This window comes from Macrosteles quadrilineatus, unplaced genomic scaffold (genome assembly GCF_028750875.1).
Source record: "Macrosteles quadrilineatus isolate MER2022 unplaced genomic scaffold, UCM_ALF_1.0 Scaffold_4__1_contigs__length_99947679, whole genome shotgun sequence".
In the NCBI taxonomy this organism is placed as follows: Eukaryota; Metazoa; Arthropoda; class Insecta; order Hemiptera; family Cicadellidae; genus Macrosteles; species Macrosteles quadrilineatus.
Genome location: NW_026542597.1, coordinates 40,831,559 through 40,846,604, shown reverse-complemented (window position 1 = coordinate 40,846,604; position 15,046 = coordinate 40,831,559). Strand labels below are relative to the sequence as shown.

The 15,046-nt window shown below is 35.2% G+C and overlaps 1 protein-coding gene across 1 annotated transcript; it reads right to left on the bottom strand.

Annotated features, from left to right (window-relative positions):
* Positions 1–212: 212 nt before the first annotated feature.
* Positions 213–15,017, bottom strand: LOC128991923 (amidophosphoribosyltransferase-like). Its single transcript, XM_054415208.1, has 10 exons — positions 14,783–15,017; positions 13,108–13,285; positions 10,714–10,832; positions 8,948–9,096; positions 8,141–8,393; positions 6,554–6,772; positions 5,599–5,726; positions 4,279–4,500; positions 2,556–2,676; positions 213–1,002 (listed from the first exon to the last, which is right to left on the bottom strand). Exons 2-10 carry the CDS (start codon positions 13,257–13,259, stop codon positions 863–865), a joined length of 1,503 nt encoding a protein of 500 aa, XP_054271183.1. The 5' UTR covers positions 13,260–13,285; positions 14,783–15,017; the 3' UTR covers positions 213–862.
* Positions 15,018–15,046: the final 29 nt, after the last annotated feature.

Genomic DNA, 15,046 nt, shown 5'->3' with positions numbered 1-15,046 from the left:
AAATACTTTATCAGCAAATAGACACATACTTTCTCCTCATTTTACTAATTCTTAACGGTTAATTATTATGAATTTCTTCCCCTAAAACCGCCTAAATTTTGTGAACGGAGAATAATACTAAATTAATTGTACGGTATCTTGTTTTTTATGTGATATGAATTTACTTATTTCAATATATCAAAAAGAAGGGGCAAATGAAAACACAGTTTGTATACTGAATTATAAACTTTAATATCTAATATAAAAATATGTATAAAAGTATAGCCTACATGTATGTAAAAATCTGTAAATAGTATTTTAACAACAAATGTAGACATATAAACAGTAGATTGAGCAATACCTCAACATTTTCCCTTACTACAAAGAAGAATAAACATTTATAAACATCCTTTGTGGTTAACACTAACAACCTGAGATTCTTACCACTACATAAGAAGGTACCATTGGAATGTTTTGATTCTAAAACAGAAGTTCAGATAAGCTCTTTGGTTGACTACATTGAAAAAAATATAACATTGATTTCACATTTTAAATGCATCCCTCAATATATTCTTGATTCCATCAAGAAAATAACGCTAACAATTTACCCTGAGCAGTTTGATTACCCAATTATTTAATACTAAGAAAGTCACCAAAAGACTGAACTTAAGTTCTACATATTATACACTTTCTACATTCACATGGTTCAAAAATCTAATGCAAATAGATGAATACAACAATTGTTTCATACTTAGAAGTACTTTCCCAATGTATTTTAACCGATCCTGTGTGTTTTCTGCTATTTACTTTTTTAAAGCCAACAATTTTCCAATTTTCTGACTTGCCCAAGTTGAATGCTTCAAACATATCCAGTATCCAAGGATCACCACTCCAGAGCCTGAGGATACTTCCCCGTGAGACAGGCTGTACAATGTCCAATTTGTAGTCCGTTGCTCCGCTGGATATTGTGTTTTACAGCTTCCAAAAGTCCTTCAACCGACAAGTAGGCCAAGCTGTCAGCTCCTGTTTGAAATTATTATAGTGTTATAGTAAAATTCACACAAAGGCGATAAGTTATTGCCGTAATTCTCATGGTAAGACCTAAACCCAGGACAAATTTACTTAATTTACCAAGAGGCCAGAAACACCAGACATCATTTGTTTAAAAAAATATACCAAAATACTACCATGACAAAATAAGTCTGTTCCTTGATATGATGTCCCGACCATAATGGCAAAATTTGCAACTTTGGAACTTGACAGTGGCAAGCCTGCCGGCGATAGCGTCAGTTAGTTTTAGAGACTGGTTTGGGATGTGCGTTAGTTTTGTTGTGCCGGTGGTTTTGCAGTAAAAAAAGGAAGTTCAAGATTAATAAAGATGTACGGTAAGTTTGTGCTTTTTGTAATTTTGGTCTCTCCACGACCGTACGTAGTCATTTGATGAAGTAGACATGGTGTTAATTTTTGTTGATATGATATTTTTTAATTGCTACATTAATCTATAAATCCACTTTGCCTCTTCAAACATGAGAATTTAGGGCTGCCACCAGAACAGAGCCAAATAATAAGTTTAAAAATTGATTGCAAAATTTGGACCGGACAAGAAAGCGAGCCAATAAAAACACTTTAATAACTGACAACAAATGAAATGACATTAACATATGGTTTGACAGCTCCATTTAAGTAATGTTAAATAATGTTTACATTAGGGCGAGTGACATCATAATTTTAAATTTATGATCGATACCCTTTCTGTTCTAATATTCCTGCAGTATTTAATATGTTTGAACCAGCTTTTTGGAAATTTGGGATTAAATTTCATTTGACAGTTCTGCTTGTTTGCATTTAAACTTTGTGTATTTTTTCTTTGTTACCATGGAGACCAATCAACATTCACTTTTAATAAAACTCTCACCTCAGAACTCCGAAAAGCCCTTTGGGGCAAAGTCCTTGGTCAATATCGAAGCGGGAATAGTTCTATATGTATCCTTTGAGCTGCAGCAAATTTTTGTCCAATTTGAGCCCAGTCGGTTCAGTATTTTTTGAGTTTATCTCATTCAAACACAGACAGACAGACACCACTTCTTCTTTATAACAGTATAGAAGATAGATAGACTACAGCTGTTTTGTGCTGCTATACGAGCACATCTTAAGGTTAGTTTTCTCATCCGTAAATGAGGTCATCAGCATTTGTACATTGCACATTTAGGACACATGACACGAAAAACGTTGATATATTTACAATAAAAAACTTGGCCAAGTAGTCCATGGATTTTATTGTAAATACCTAAATATCGTTTTGTGTGATACATGTGCAGTTTACAAATGCTGACAACCTCATTCACGATGAGAAAACTGTTTTAGCTTTCTAACTTGAAGATGTGCTCGTATAGCAGAACGAAACAGCTGTAGTTATTTTATAACACAAGGATCAATTGACGAAAAAGGTAATTTAAACCTTATAAATCTTGAAAAATTACTTGCCTATTACTCAACCCTACCATTTTGTGGCACCCAAATCGCGCATTATTTAAGTTTCCACTGCATTATTTTTCTCTGTGAGTGGTTACTCTTACCAGTGTGTCGAGCCAGGCCCATTGTGTCCAGTTTGTTGGCAATGAGCTCCTCTCTGGTCGGTATGTTGATGCCCATGTAGCAAGGGTAGTGGAGGGGAGGGGAAGCTATGCGGATGTGAACCTGCAACATAGCTTTGATGTTGGAAATTCAACTGTTTTAGATCCTAAAAATATAGGTTAGCAGGCAGTATGCTTATCAACTTGTAAGGATATCTTCAAATGTCAAATGCAAAATCAATTTAGATTAATTAGTTTAGAAACACCCATAATGTTTGGTTGGTAGTAAACTTTTCCTTAAAGTTTCTTTAATTCAGTAACAAAACCGTAGAGTTTAATTAAAATTACATCAAGCCATTGTTTAGAATGATAGTTTAACTTAAAGGTTGCCAGTTTCTTAATAAGGAGAAACTGAATATTTTTAGAAGGTTCAGGTTATAATATCTTGTTTTACCGACTTCAGGGGGCCATAGTTAGAAACACACCACTCATGTTATTCAATCTACAAAAACAATATAAACTAGCGAACCTGGCGCACACAATCGTGCGCAATCTAGACATAGGAGATGAAGCATTTTTATTGATCTTTTTATTTGGCGTTTTCTGGTTTCTTGGTTTTGTTGTTAAAGGTGGAGATGGTTAAAGGCCTAATTAAGTTCGCAGTTTACGTGCAGTTTTTGCAGTTTATTTGTGAAAGTCAGTAAAAGATTATCTTTTGATTAAATCGATGATAGACTAAATCATAAACCAAAGCCCCTCGTTCCCATCACCACCTCTGAAGCCCGGGACTTATTTGCCAGGCCGATTTCCCGTGAATAATCTTCTTTCTTCTCAGGCTTTGGCCACTTTCAATCCTCGTTCAGACACAATATGTGTCCAAAACCCTAAGGGCGTGGCTCCCTTCCTCCTGCCCTGAGTGATAAGGATTATTGGGATACACTCTAACCTTTCCTCTCACCTTCATGGGGAAGTTTTAATTTTTTTCTTTCTTTATTTTCGTTTGTCTCTTTTTTTTATTTAAAAGCCTGTGCGTATCCTTGGTTTTTCCTATTTCTCTATCCAATTCCCTAAACGTCTCAATTGTTTCCTTGTCTCTCATCAAGTTTTATTTTCTCATCTCCAGATCTTTCCTATCCAAGACTTTTCCTGTTCTCTCCTATTTAAACACAACACAAAAGGGTGCTTGCTGTATTCGGCTATCAACGACAATAGTATTATTTGTATTTCGTTCACGTCTACCAGTTAAAGTTCGTCGGCCTCCTTCTATTGGCCGTCCTGGTCGACGTCTTATTGTCTCCATTATGTCGAACGTTTTTTTGGTTAAATTTTCATTTTGTGCACATAAAAATCAATCTTTTCAACTAATCTAATAAATCCATATGCTCATGTCTCCAATTTTAGTATAACCAGCTGTTTCAAAAATTAGTGTCAATTTCAAAGTATTCATCAGTTCAAATGTAAACAAACATTTTCTCCCTAAGAATAACATGGGAACTTTGAAGGCCACTGGGGCAGAGCCCTGATGGAATTCCTAAGTTTTTTGTTTGATGGCAAAACTACATGCTAAGACCTTTCTAATGACACCTTGGACATGGTGATCGGTAGCACTACCGCTCCAAAACAATTATGACAAAAATATGCCTAGCGTATTAAATATATAGATACCATGAATACAAAACTGAAATGCGAATCAATCAACTAAACCAATCAATCACCATATTCTGACCTCTTTAGCGCCAGCGTCTCGCAGCAGCTTCACAATCGGTCCGATGGTGTTGCCTCTGACGATGCTGTCGTCAATCAGTATTATCTTTTTGCCTTGAACATTCTCTGATAGAGCTCCAAACTTCTTGGCCACTCCGAGCTGTCGCAGACGAGTTGACGGCTGAATGAAGGTTCTTCCGACGTACCTGTTTTTGCACAACACCTCAGCGAATGGGATGCCCGACTGAAATCACAAGGTAAAGGGATTGCAAAATATTTAAAAACTAAATTCATATTACACACTGATTGAAGATGATATAATCTTTATGTTAGGAGTATGTGGATCGGCATCCTGTCTTCAGATACAGTGAGAGTTTTTGGGATGGACATGGCAAAATAGATTTTTTTGCTTAGAAACATATTTTTTTTCAGATAAAAAGATTTCAATTAATATTATAAAGCAGATAGGCCTAGTTCAAGTACAAATTCAGCTGGACATTAATATGAAAATGTGGCCTTTATTACATTTACCATGTGATCTGCATACTTTTATAATGCAGTTGTTGGCCAAATTTTTTTAAAGGGAGTATAGCTTTCGTCAAATGTTTTATGGAAGGGATAAATCCACATTTTGTTGACACTGTGGTTTTCAAAGCTCCAAATTTTAAGTAAATATTACTTATACAATGATGCGTCAAAACCAAATCTCAATTCTCTAAACCACCAAAACTTTGGAGAAGTTTCTGGTTTTGAGATTTGATCAGCGTGGTTAGAGATTCAAAACAAAGTAAATAAGTATTGAACTCATTCATGGTATTATGACTGTGACAGGAGTTTCATTTATGTCAGTCTTTGTTGTTAACAAATATTATTTTTGTTGTTTAATGTTAGCAATTTTATGTATTTATGATTTGGTATTTGTAAAAAATCCAATTTCTTTTGATAATAAACCTGTATTTTTTGTTTTTTGTAATTTTTAATCAGGCAAGTATTGCGTTTAGGTTTTGAGATTATAAATTCGCTTTCATAAGTTTCAGTTTTGGTTTTGAGATTCAAAATTTCAGGGTTTCGACCATCCCCGTACTTCTCAAAAGGTGTCCTAATTTCATATCTCTGAACACTAATTTTAATGACAACTATACAGATCATCACCAATCCATTCTACACTCATCGTACATTACAGTACATTCCCAAAGAACGTTACTGTTTTAGTGAAGTGATCAACATTCAACTAGATATTCAAACTTGCCACTCCCTGCTTAGTAACATGCTTGGTAACATGTAGCCTACTCTCATTAGGAAGCTTGTTCAATGAGTATACTCATAGACAGTCATGTCTTACCTCCCTTGAGAAGCCGTGTGCTGCAGCCGTGCCTGACTCTGGTACTGAACTCACAATGTCTGCGTCTACCCAGGCCTCTCTAGCCAGCATCTTGCCACACTCCAGTCTCACTGTGTACACCATCTGACCTGTGTTTGTACAAAAGAATTTCGGGACACTGTGCTGTTCAATGGCTTATTTTTAACTAACATAACTTTTTTAATGTTAACTTGGGGTATAACTTGCTATTATCCACAATGCTGCTTGAAAAGGAGGACATTTTAACTCAGCTTACATGTAAATATTGACGTTCCACATTTTACATTTACAAATCATTTGAACTCTATATGAAATGTTGTACCAAAAGAGAAAAAAATGTTTTTAGGACATTTAGTAGGTCTCCCTAAAATTTTTTAGTAGGTCTCCCTTTGATATAAAACCGAAAAAGTCCAAAAAAATTTTAGTCTGCATTAGTCTTGGAGCTGACAACCATATTGAAAAGTGACAGACTAATTCTGTAACACAAAAGGTGTCTTTATTCACCAAATGTAGGTGAAATCTCTTATGTAAAAGTTTCTTGGCAATAAGATAACAATAAGAATTAATAATACACTAGTTCGGCCGCTTAGAAAACGACCTGCGCGCTAATGCTAAACCAATGCTGGAGGAGGTCGTTTTCTAAGCGGCCGACCTATAATTGACACTTGGTATATCTATGTTCCAGTAACAAAAATAATGAGAAATACTTTATACTACAGTGAAACCTTGATAAGAAGACCCTCGATAACAAGTGTCATCTTAAAAAAATCTTGAAATTATTTTACCTCTAATCACATGTTATTACAGACCTCGATAAGAAGTAAACCTTGATCACAAGTCTTATTTAACAATCCCCATGAGAGTCTTGTTATTAAGGTTCTACTGTACAAAGAACTTGAGACAGCTTAACTACATTGAAATTATTTAAAGCACTTACCTTCAAAAATAGTGTCCGATCGGGCAAAATAGACATACTCAAATATGCAGAAAGCCGGGAGTGATGCATCGGGCCTGTCTACAACAGTGACAGTCCGAGGACCAGTTTCCGTTAGTTCTACGATCTCGCCCGGTAACACCTCTCTGACGTAGCGAGCTCCGATGGACAGAAACCCACACGATTCAGAGGAAACCACCCATCCCTCGGCCTCATTGGATTCTGCAAATTTAAAGATTCATCAAACAAAGAACACCGAGTGGAAATGATCACAGCCTTTTAAAATAAGTTGAACTTGTGAACTGTTAACAATTGTACACAATACAGGAGTTATTGATATATAACAAAAAAATTAGTTTGAGTGTTTTTAAACTTATGGATCACAAAAATAATGCTTATCCATGAAGATGGAATAATATTTTGTACAGCAGAACTACAATTATCCAAAACAATAGGGACCGAACCACATTTGGATGTTTAGATTTACTGTATCACAGAGTATTTTATAGAGAGTAGGCCAGATTAAGCCAAGTTTTTACCATCATCGCGATCACTGAACGTATTAATTCAAGCTTTTCCCGCAATTGCAGAGAACAATGATGATTTTACATGACCAATTATGCTTACCACACTGTGGAAAATGTTCAATATTTTGCCGTGATCACAGAAAACAATGAAAATTTTTCCGTGAGCGTCGGAAGACATTGATGAGGTCCAATTGTTCACATGAGACGATGATGGTATAAGACGAGATAATCAAGATTTTGCCGCAATCAAAGGAGACAACGATGATGTTTCTGTGACCACAGGAGATTTTCAGGATTTTGGCACAATCTTGGCTTCTGCCTTCTTTAATTAATAACAATTATTATTATTGCAGTTTTTTCCAATTCTTTCTGTGAGTGATTCGGATAGTTCTACTGTAAATGCTACGAGAATTTAGACAATAACTTTGGTGACACTTAAAATCTGCTATAGGCATACTTTTACATACTTTAAACAAAATAGACTGTAAACACAATACTTGTCTATGGTATCAAATTAATGTAGATAAAAATATTAAAAATAATGAATAATAAAAGACAGTAGAAACTAAATTACACCTCTAACAACAACTTGTAGAATCAAAGCTTCATTGTGTGATGCTTGCTTTAGTGATTAGCCTTCTGGGCTTTGGTGAGGCAGACACGGGTTCGATTCCTGGTACATCCACAAAACATTTATTGGGTTTGGACCGCTTTCTCTTAGAAGCATGTAAATGAATTTTTTATAAAAGTCCACTGAACACTTCTAACCATGAACACACTCTGTATAGTTTACACTCAGGATTGTTGTGGATTGGTTACACATAAAGAAGGTCCAACTCTACAGCCAGTCTTTTCGGCTCTGGAATGGAACCCGCAAGGTAGCAAAAAGACAAGTAGACCAAAGAAAAGCAGGAGGAGTTTGGTGGTCAGAACAAAAACAAGATGATGAGAGTGTAAATCAAATCCAAAAACTGGTACCGTACTGAACTGAGTACAGATGAAGATGTTTGTTGTGACCCAACAGGTAAAATTAAGTTTAGTAAGTAAAACAACCCAGACATACCAAGTCTGCTATTGAGAGGTACAATCTTTCCGATACAAAGTGGTCTGTTGCCGTAGGGGTCTCGGACCGCGTAGATCTTGTCACTCAGCATGAGCACCAGAGAGTAGGAGAGGGGGGCGAGAGTCATCACTTGCTTGATCCTGGCCGGCCAGTCAGGGCCGTTCACCTCACCTTCGGGCGGGTTGAGACATAACGCCTGCGTGATCAGCTCACTGTCGGAGTGGGTCGATAGGCCAACACCCCTTGAGAATACCTGCAGAGTGCACGTTTTAAAACAGTAAGTAAAACAATTAAGAACATTAAATCTTGCATATTTGTTTGAGGATTATTGGCAATACAACTTAATGAGATTGCAACTCATGCTGGAAGTGGAATAACATCTCTGAAAACGTAGAAAATCAACCCACTCATTCTACCACGACTACCTCTACTAAAAATATCTCTTTGAAGTTGTTATTTAAAACATCGCAGCCCTCTGAGGTGTGACTAAAATCTAATTGTAAAAAGATATCACTATGCCAGGTATAAAAATTAGGGGTGAAATTCAAATCCTGAGCAAACGTTTGGCTTGCGTAAGTTACATTAAATTATTGTACTGCTCTTTTGAAGGGGAAAAACTTAATTTTTTTCTTAAGGTGGGATCGGAATTATATACAGTACCTTATTAGATTGTAAATTTAAAATGTGGAATCGACATAAACCCCACACTCTAATCACTAAAACATATAGGCTACCATCTACAGAGTATATTGTTCGTCAAAAAGCTCAACTGCAAAAAATCAGCATACCTCTTTGCTATCAACTTACCATCTCACGCAGAGAGTTAGCGTTGACGATCTCTCCGTTGTGAGCCACAGCCATGACTCCATGTGCTGTGTGTACGACAAACGGTTGACAGTTGACTTCGTCAGAGGCAGCACTTGTGGAGTACCTTGTGTGGCCGATCCCTAGGTTTCCTTAACAACAAACATTTAAACATAACTCAATATGGTAAACAAATAAAGAGCTCAATAAAAAGTCACAAAAAGTAAAATTAAATCAACTATGTAGTATTACAAATTGGTTAATTTGACAACTTTTTCAACAACAAAAAATTGCTTGCATTGAAAAGTAAGATTAATTTATATGGGTGGCATCCTTATAGTTGGTAGCTTTTAGTTTCAGTGACAGCCCACTTAAGAAACGACACCATTCTAGGCCAATAACTTTTATCTTTTAATTCTATTACCTGTTGTTGAATTGTAACTGTTTTGTTCTCACTATTTTATTAATCAGGCTAATTTGGAATAATAAGTCAATAGAACATATATAACACAAAATCAAAGAACAAAGAAAAGTCTTGGTATTTACAGTAAACATCGAATAAAACTATGTTTTTGTTGTAAATTTTCTAGTTTTCTTATAAATTGTAATGCTCTCTGATAGCATTATTTGAAACTAAAGTCTCATAAAATCTAAAGACATCTAGTTTACAACATACCAGGTAATATTGAATTAAACCTTGATGTGGTTAGATAAGATTGTTATAGCCTTTTAAGAAAAAAAATGTGTTTGTCAGTAAAACCTCAGTAACACCATTTACGATCACTGCTGTGGTTCAACTGAAAAATGCCATCAAAACAGACTGTGACTAACTAGTGCTGCTACCTAGTAACGCATTGAATAACTTGGAATGAAAAGTATAAAAAAGTATAAAGGTTGTAGCGCCATCTGTTGGCAATTGTTGACGTCAGCTTATATGCCGGGTTTTACTCCATAGTCTCCAAGCACAGATAGCCGAGGTGGCTAGGGCATGTGTCACTTGACCAGTAGCATTCGTTTGCTCGGGTTCGATTCCCATCCTGTGTGTCCTCTCTATATCCCTTAGAGAATTTAGTTAACAACGATATATTGTTGCATGGCATTCAAAGGGTTCAAATAAACACCCTATTGATTTTTGGCACTTTTTTCAACAAAAAAGACCACCTTCATCGGATAGGACACCACAACCTTTCAAACTCAGCGCCCAATTCAGCCAGTTTTTTAAATATAAATTAACAACCACAAAAATAGCACAGATGCAAAAATGATTTGAAGCTACTGGAGGGCAGTGTGTCATTAGGCTACCCAAGTTCATCAGAAGTATCAAATTTCTCTTCTTTAGCACCAGAAGATTCCTCTAGATCATCCTCTATGATGACTTACTTCACAGTAACATCAAAGACATCGTGACTATCTTCTGCAATCATGACGACTAGGCTATCTCGCGCGATCACGGTGGGAACATTGTGATCATTTCTTTCCATCACAAAAACATCGTAGTTATCTTCCGCAAACGTGATTTACGTGAGACAATTACGTAAAGATTATGTGGCAAATTTTATATTTAGCTAGGTGGGTTGTATATTGAGGGGACGCCAAAAATTACTCCTGAATGTTTGGTTTAACACATTTGGTAAGTTTACAATTTTAAATTATTCTAGGATCACAAATAATTTATTTTTTCACCTGTAAACACAGTTAGACATTCAAATTAGGCTAGTTCAATTTGAAACAGTTTTAAGTAATAAACTGTCATTTTTCAAATTAGTCACCTTTCAGTTTCTTCATTGCTTCGTCATTGAATACCATGTTGATCATTCCCATTCCTTTTTTTACATTGAAATGCCTCTTGTTTCCTTCACTTGTCACGATTCCTGCACTTTCTTGACCTCTGTGTAAAGTAAAAAATCACTTAAAATGAATAAATACCCAATCCAAACCAGGTACAAATAAATTGTTCTGAATTTATATTACTTTAATTCAAAAGTGCCTAAATAACAGGCTATGAACTTCTGAGATATTTTTAGTTTTATTTGAAAGGTCGGAATGATGTTCTTTTTTTATTAATAAATCATTTCTGAACATAATAGTCTACATTGGCAATTCTAGGACCTTAAGGCGGGGCTACCACACCGAGGAGGGGGGTCCGGGAAAAATTTGCTATTTTAAAAGCGGTTTAGTGACTTTTTAACACCTCTTTTAAGTTCTAGAACATATGTCCAAAAACTTTTGTTACATTTTTATAACAAAGTGTATGTTTGAATTTATACTTCCAGGGTCAAATGGGGGAGGGGACTTTAGCTCCTTGGAATCGCCACTGATAGCCTATAGAGCACATCTTTTGATGACACCAAAACCTATATTGCCATTTCAGATTACATATTTTTCCTGCTCCTGGTATTAACTATAGGAGATTTCCAAGTCACTGTAGGCCTACTATAAATATTATGAACTCTTTTACACGTTATTAACAGTTTTATAGCAATCTGTTGTAAAAAAAGAAGTTAACTTAAGTTAAATATAAATTTAGCCTGAGTTTCACAGTGTGAGGGAAAGTAAAATGAGTGCGGCATAAGTAAGTAAATGTAGCAATTAGCTACTTTGCGTGCTACTGTATAACTTAATCCGAGTGCAAGGAAGCCTATGCTTTTATCAGGTAACTGTAGGCGAACTTTATTTTTTTGTAATCAAAATATCCTGTCAAGCATGAACCTGGTAATTTCTATGGGATTATGACTTGACTGATTGCACACCAGAAGTTGAAGGTCTACCTATCAATAAGGAGTAATTTATAAATAAATATACTTTTTTTAAATTGACGTTATTAAACGCACTAAATGGTATAAAATAATTTATAGATATGGTCTGTAAATACATAACCAAAACATTATTATCTGTAATCAGAATATCTCGGGAGCAGAACATGCGAAACGGCACACGGAAGATTTCTCAGGTGCCGTTTGACGTCACTAACTGCTGACGTCTGTTTGAGGGAACACCAATACCGCAACGATACGATTTTGAGCCGTCGGCCTCGATGGTGCAGTGGGTAACGTTGCTGGCTGATAATCCGAATGTTCCGGGTTCAAATCCCGTCGGCGGCACTAACTTTTTACCAACAATTTTTTCATATCAGCAAGTTTGGTTGGTTTGGTTAGGTTATGACAATTTAATTTTATAATTAAAAAATTATACAATTGAATTTTAGGCAATTTTAATTTTATTTTATGAACAAAACTATTTTTTAGATTAGTAAACCTTTATTCGATTTTTCCATTATCAGCACGTTTGGTTAGTTTGGTTAGGTTATGACAGTTTAATTAATTTAATAATAGAAAATTTTAAAATTGTCTGTTTCTTTTTTCTTTAGACGCAGCAGTTAGTGACGTCAAACGGCACCTGAGAAATCTTCCGTGTGCCCCACCGGCAGAACATGTACCTCTTAACCATCTGCTCTTCTAACTGTCAAATTTAAGTATTTACAGCTGAGTATTATATATTTAATTGTTTAAGTATTTAATTGATATACTATTTACATTCTTTCAAAATGTAAACATGGAAAATTTGGAAGCCCATGGGGCGTAGCCCAAGGGAAATATGAAAATTAAATGATATAACATTGCATTGTCATCCATTTGTGAGCTATGTTTCAAATTTCAAGTCTCTAGCTCATCGGGAACTTTGTTTGGAATTGATACGGTATCAAAATTTGCAGGAAAGCGAGCTAATAAAAACAAGCCCATGGGGTGTAGCCCAAGGGAAATATGAAAATTAAATGATATAATATTGCATTGTCATCCATTTGTGAGCTATGTTTCAAATTTCAAGTCTCTAGCTCATCGGGAACTTCATTTGGAATTGATATAAAAATTTGTAGGAAAGCGAGCTAATAAAAACAAGCCCATAGGGCGTAGCCCAAGGGAAATATAAAAATTAAATGATATAATATTGCATTGTCTTTCATTTGTGAGCTATGTTTCAAGTTTCAAGTCTCTAGCTCATCGGGAAGTTAGTATAAAATTGATTGAAAAATTTGTACCGGACAAGAAAGCGAGCCAATAAAAACGTTTTAAAAAGACACGGAATCTTACAAAAGAAGATCAGCCTCTCTCTATACATGAGATGTTCCTCATTAAAATCCATGACAATTAGAGTACTTTACTTACCTGTGCTGAAGAGCTACAAGTCCAAGACAAATGACTTGAGCAACATCGTTCTGACTAGGCCAGGAGCTGGCCGCAATACAGCCAAAAACTCCACACTCATGGCGCATTCCAGTGATCTCTTCTGCATTGGCGCCTCGGCTGGAGTCAGCCATCTGGGATTGCTGGGTTATGATGGTTACTGAAATTGTAAATCATTATGTGAAATTAAAGTAATTTTATCTAAAAAAAAAAAAAAATATGAATAATTTAAATAGTTAGTAAAAAAAACAATTTCTTATATACCGTATGCTATAAAGATTTAAAGCTGGTGGCTGAATGGTTATAAAATGCTCACATATGACATGAAAATCAAAATTCTAAAAGGTTGCTGCCAAACCCTGGCAACTTAGACGACCACATTGGGCTCAAAAGCCCAATGATCAAGGACTATCTGATCCTGACTAGAGAAACTATGCTATACTGATTGCAGTCGGTAAATATTAAACCTTCACAGTGACAGATCAACTCATTTAATTTACTTGCTGTCTCAAAAGTATAATATGATAATGAATAGGCCTAACAAATATTTATTGGTTAAATATGAAAATTTCTCTTTAATAGCTAACTACAAATTGTGTGAGTTTAACTTACTTTATAAAAAGAAAATACTTCAGAAATATATAACTTATTTATTTCATTAATTATAAATTTGTTTGAATTTTTGACTGCAGGAAGGAAGCTAGCTAACTTCAAAACAAGAACATAGTAGATACCGTATATAGAAAGTGAATGACGCACATTCTCCTGTGCCTCATCTGTGACGTGTGTGTGATAATAACAAGAATCTCGTTTTCATAACTAAATTTATAATCACAACTATAATTGCTTTTTGTAAAAATGTGGTTTTAAACATTTTGTTTAAGCCTTATTCCAGTGAAAGTTGTTTAGATAATGAGCTGTAGTGTAACATGTTTTGGTCTAAACTTGTAAGACATCCATTCAAGCATAGACTACAAGCATTTTTATAGGTAGGCTATATATAGTCAATGCTACCAGCTGTAGACGTAGACTCCATGAGTATAAGTACATTTTATTTATATAATCTTCAGGAATGTTAATATCAGAAATCTTACCTACAAATTTGTTACCTACACGCAGAACTACACTGTTGTCTCTGATCTTTTATTGTTGATGTTAGTTACAATTATGCAAAGCTAAAAAAATTATTGTATTTTCAAATTAAAACCAACAGATTTGATTAATAAGCTCCGTAAATCAATCTGTGTAACTGGATTTTTTGCTGACAGTATTTGTAAGTTCCTGCCGCAGCTTCGTTCATTGTTGTGTTTGTTTATCCGTATTCCGTTTCCGCAATAAACAACAAAAGTAGGTACTTACTTGAACAGCTGACGAAAACGGAGCTGGCTGGAGGCCGAGTTAACTATGATTTTATTTGTTGTTTTTTTTTTATAATTGTATTATCTGTTTGTTTAGCTAAACAGAAATGTATTCAAATTCAAAACAATTTAAATGATTTACATATTATTAGATTGTCATAGCGTAATGGATCAAAGGACTAATGAGTAGATCTCTTTCAATAAGTTAATGGTGTTTAAGTGTTAGTAAAAACCTAACCTCTATCTAATAAAACGTCATGATAATAGTATTAAGTTTTATTAGGCACTAAACATTTTACCTCAATGGAATTTGAAGACCCACTCTCAGCACCTCTTTCTGAGAGACTACTACAGAACAATAAACAGTAATTTTCTCGTACTGACTGGTGCCGGCACGGTTATGTAACAACAAAATAAGTTATAAAACGATCAAACGCACGATGTTTGGACTCCTAAGAACCCCCCCACCACTCACGTATTTAACTGATTTAATTTTTCAAACCCTTGTGGCTTGTCTGCGTCTGCCAAAAACAAAACACAGTGACAGTTGTAAACCGGCTCAG

Bases quoted from the DNA above. Each gene is read 5' to 3' on its own strand.
- LOC128991923 (XM_054415208.1), bottom strand. From the start codon at position 13,259: ATGGCTGACTCCAGCCGAGGCGCCAATGCAGAAGAGATCACTGGAATG. The intron at 6,773-8,140 runs GTATGTCTGGGT...TTAAATTTGCAG, and splicing joins ACCTCTCAATAGCAGACTTG to AATCCAATGAGGCCGAGGGA. The intron at 1,003-2,555 runs GTAAGAGTAACC...AATTTCAAACAG, and splicing joins GGGCCTGGCTCGACACACTG to GAGCTGACAGCTTGGCCTAC.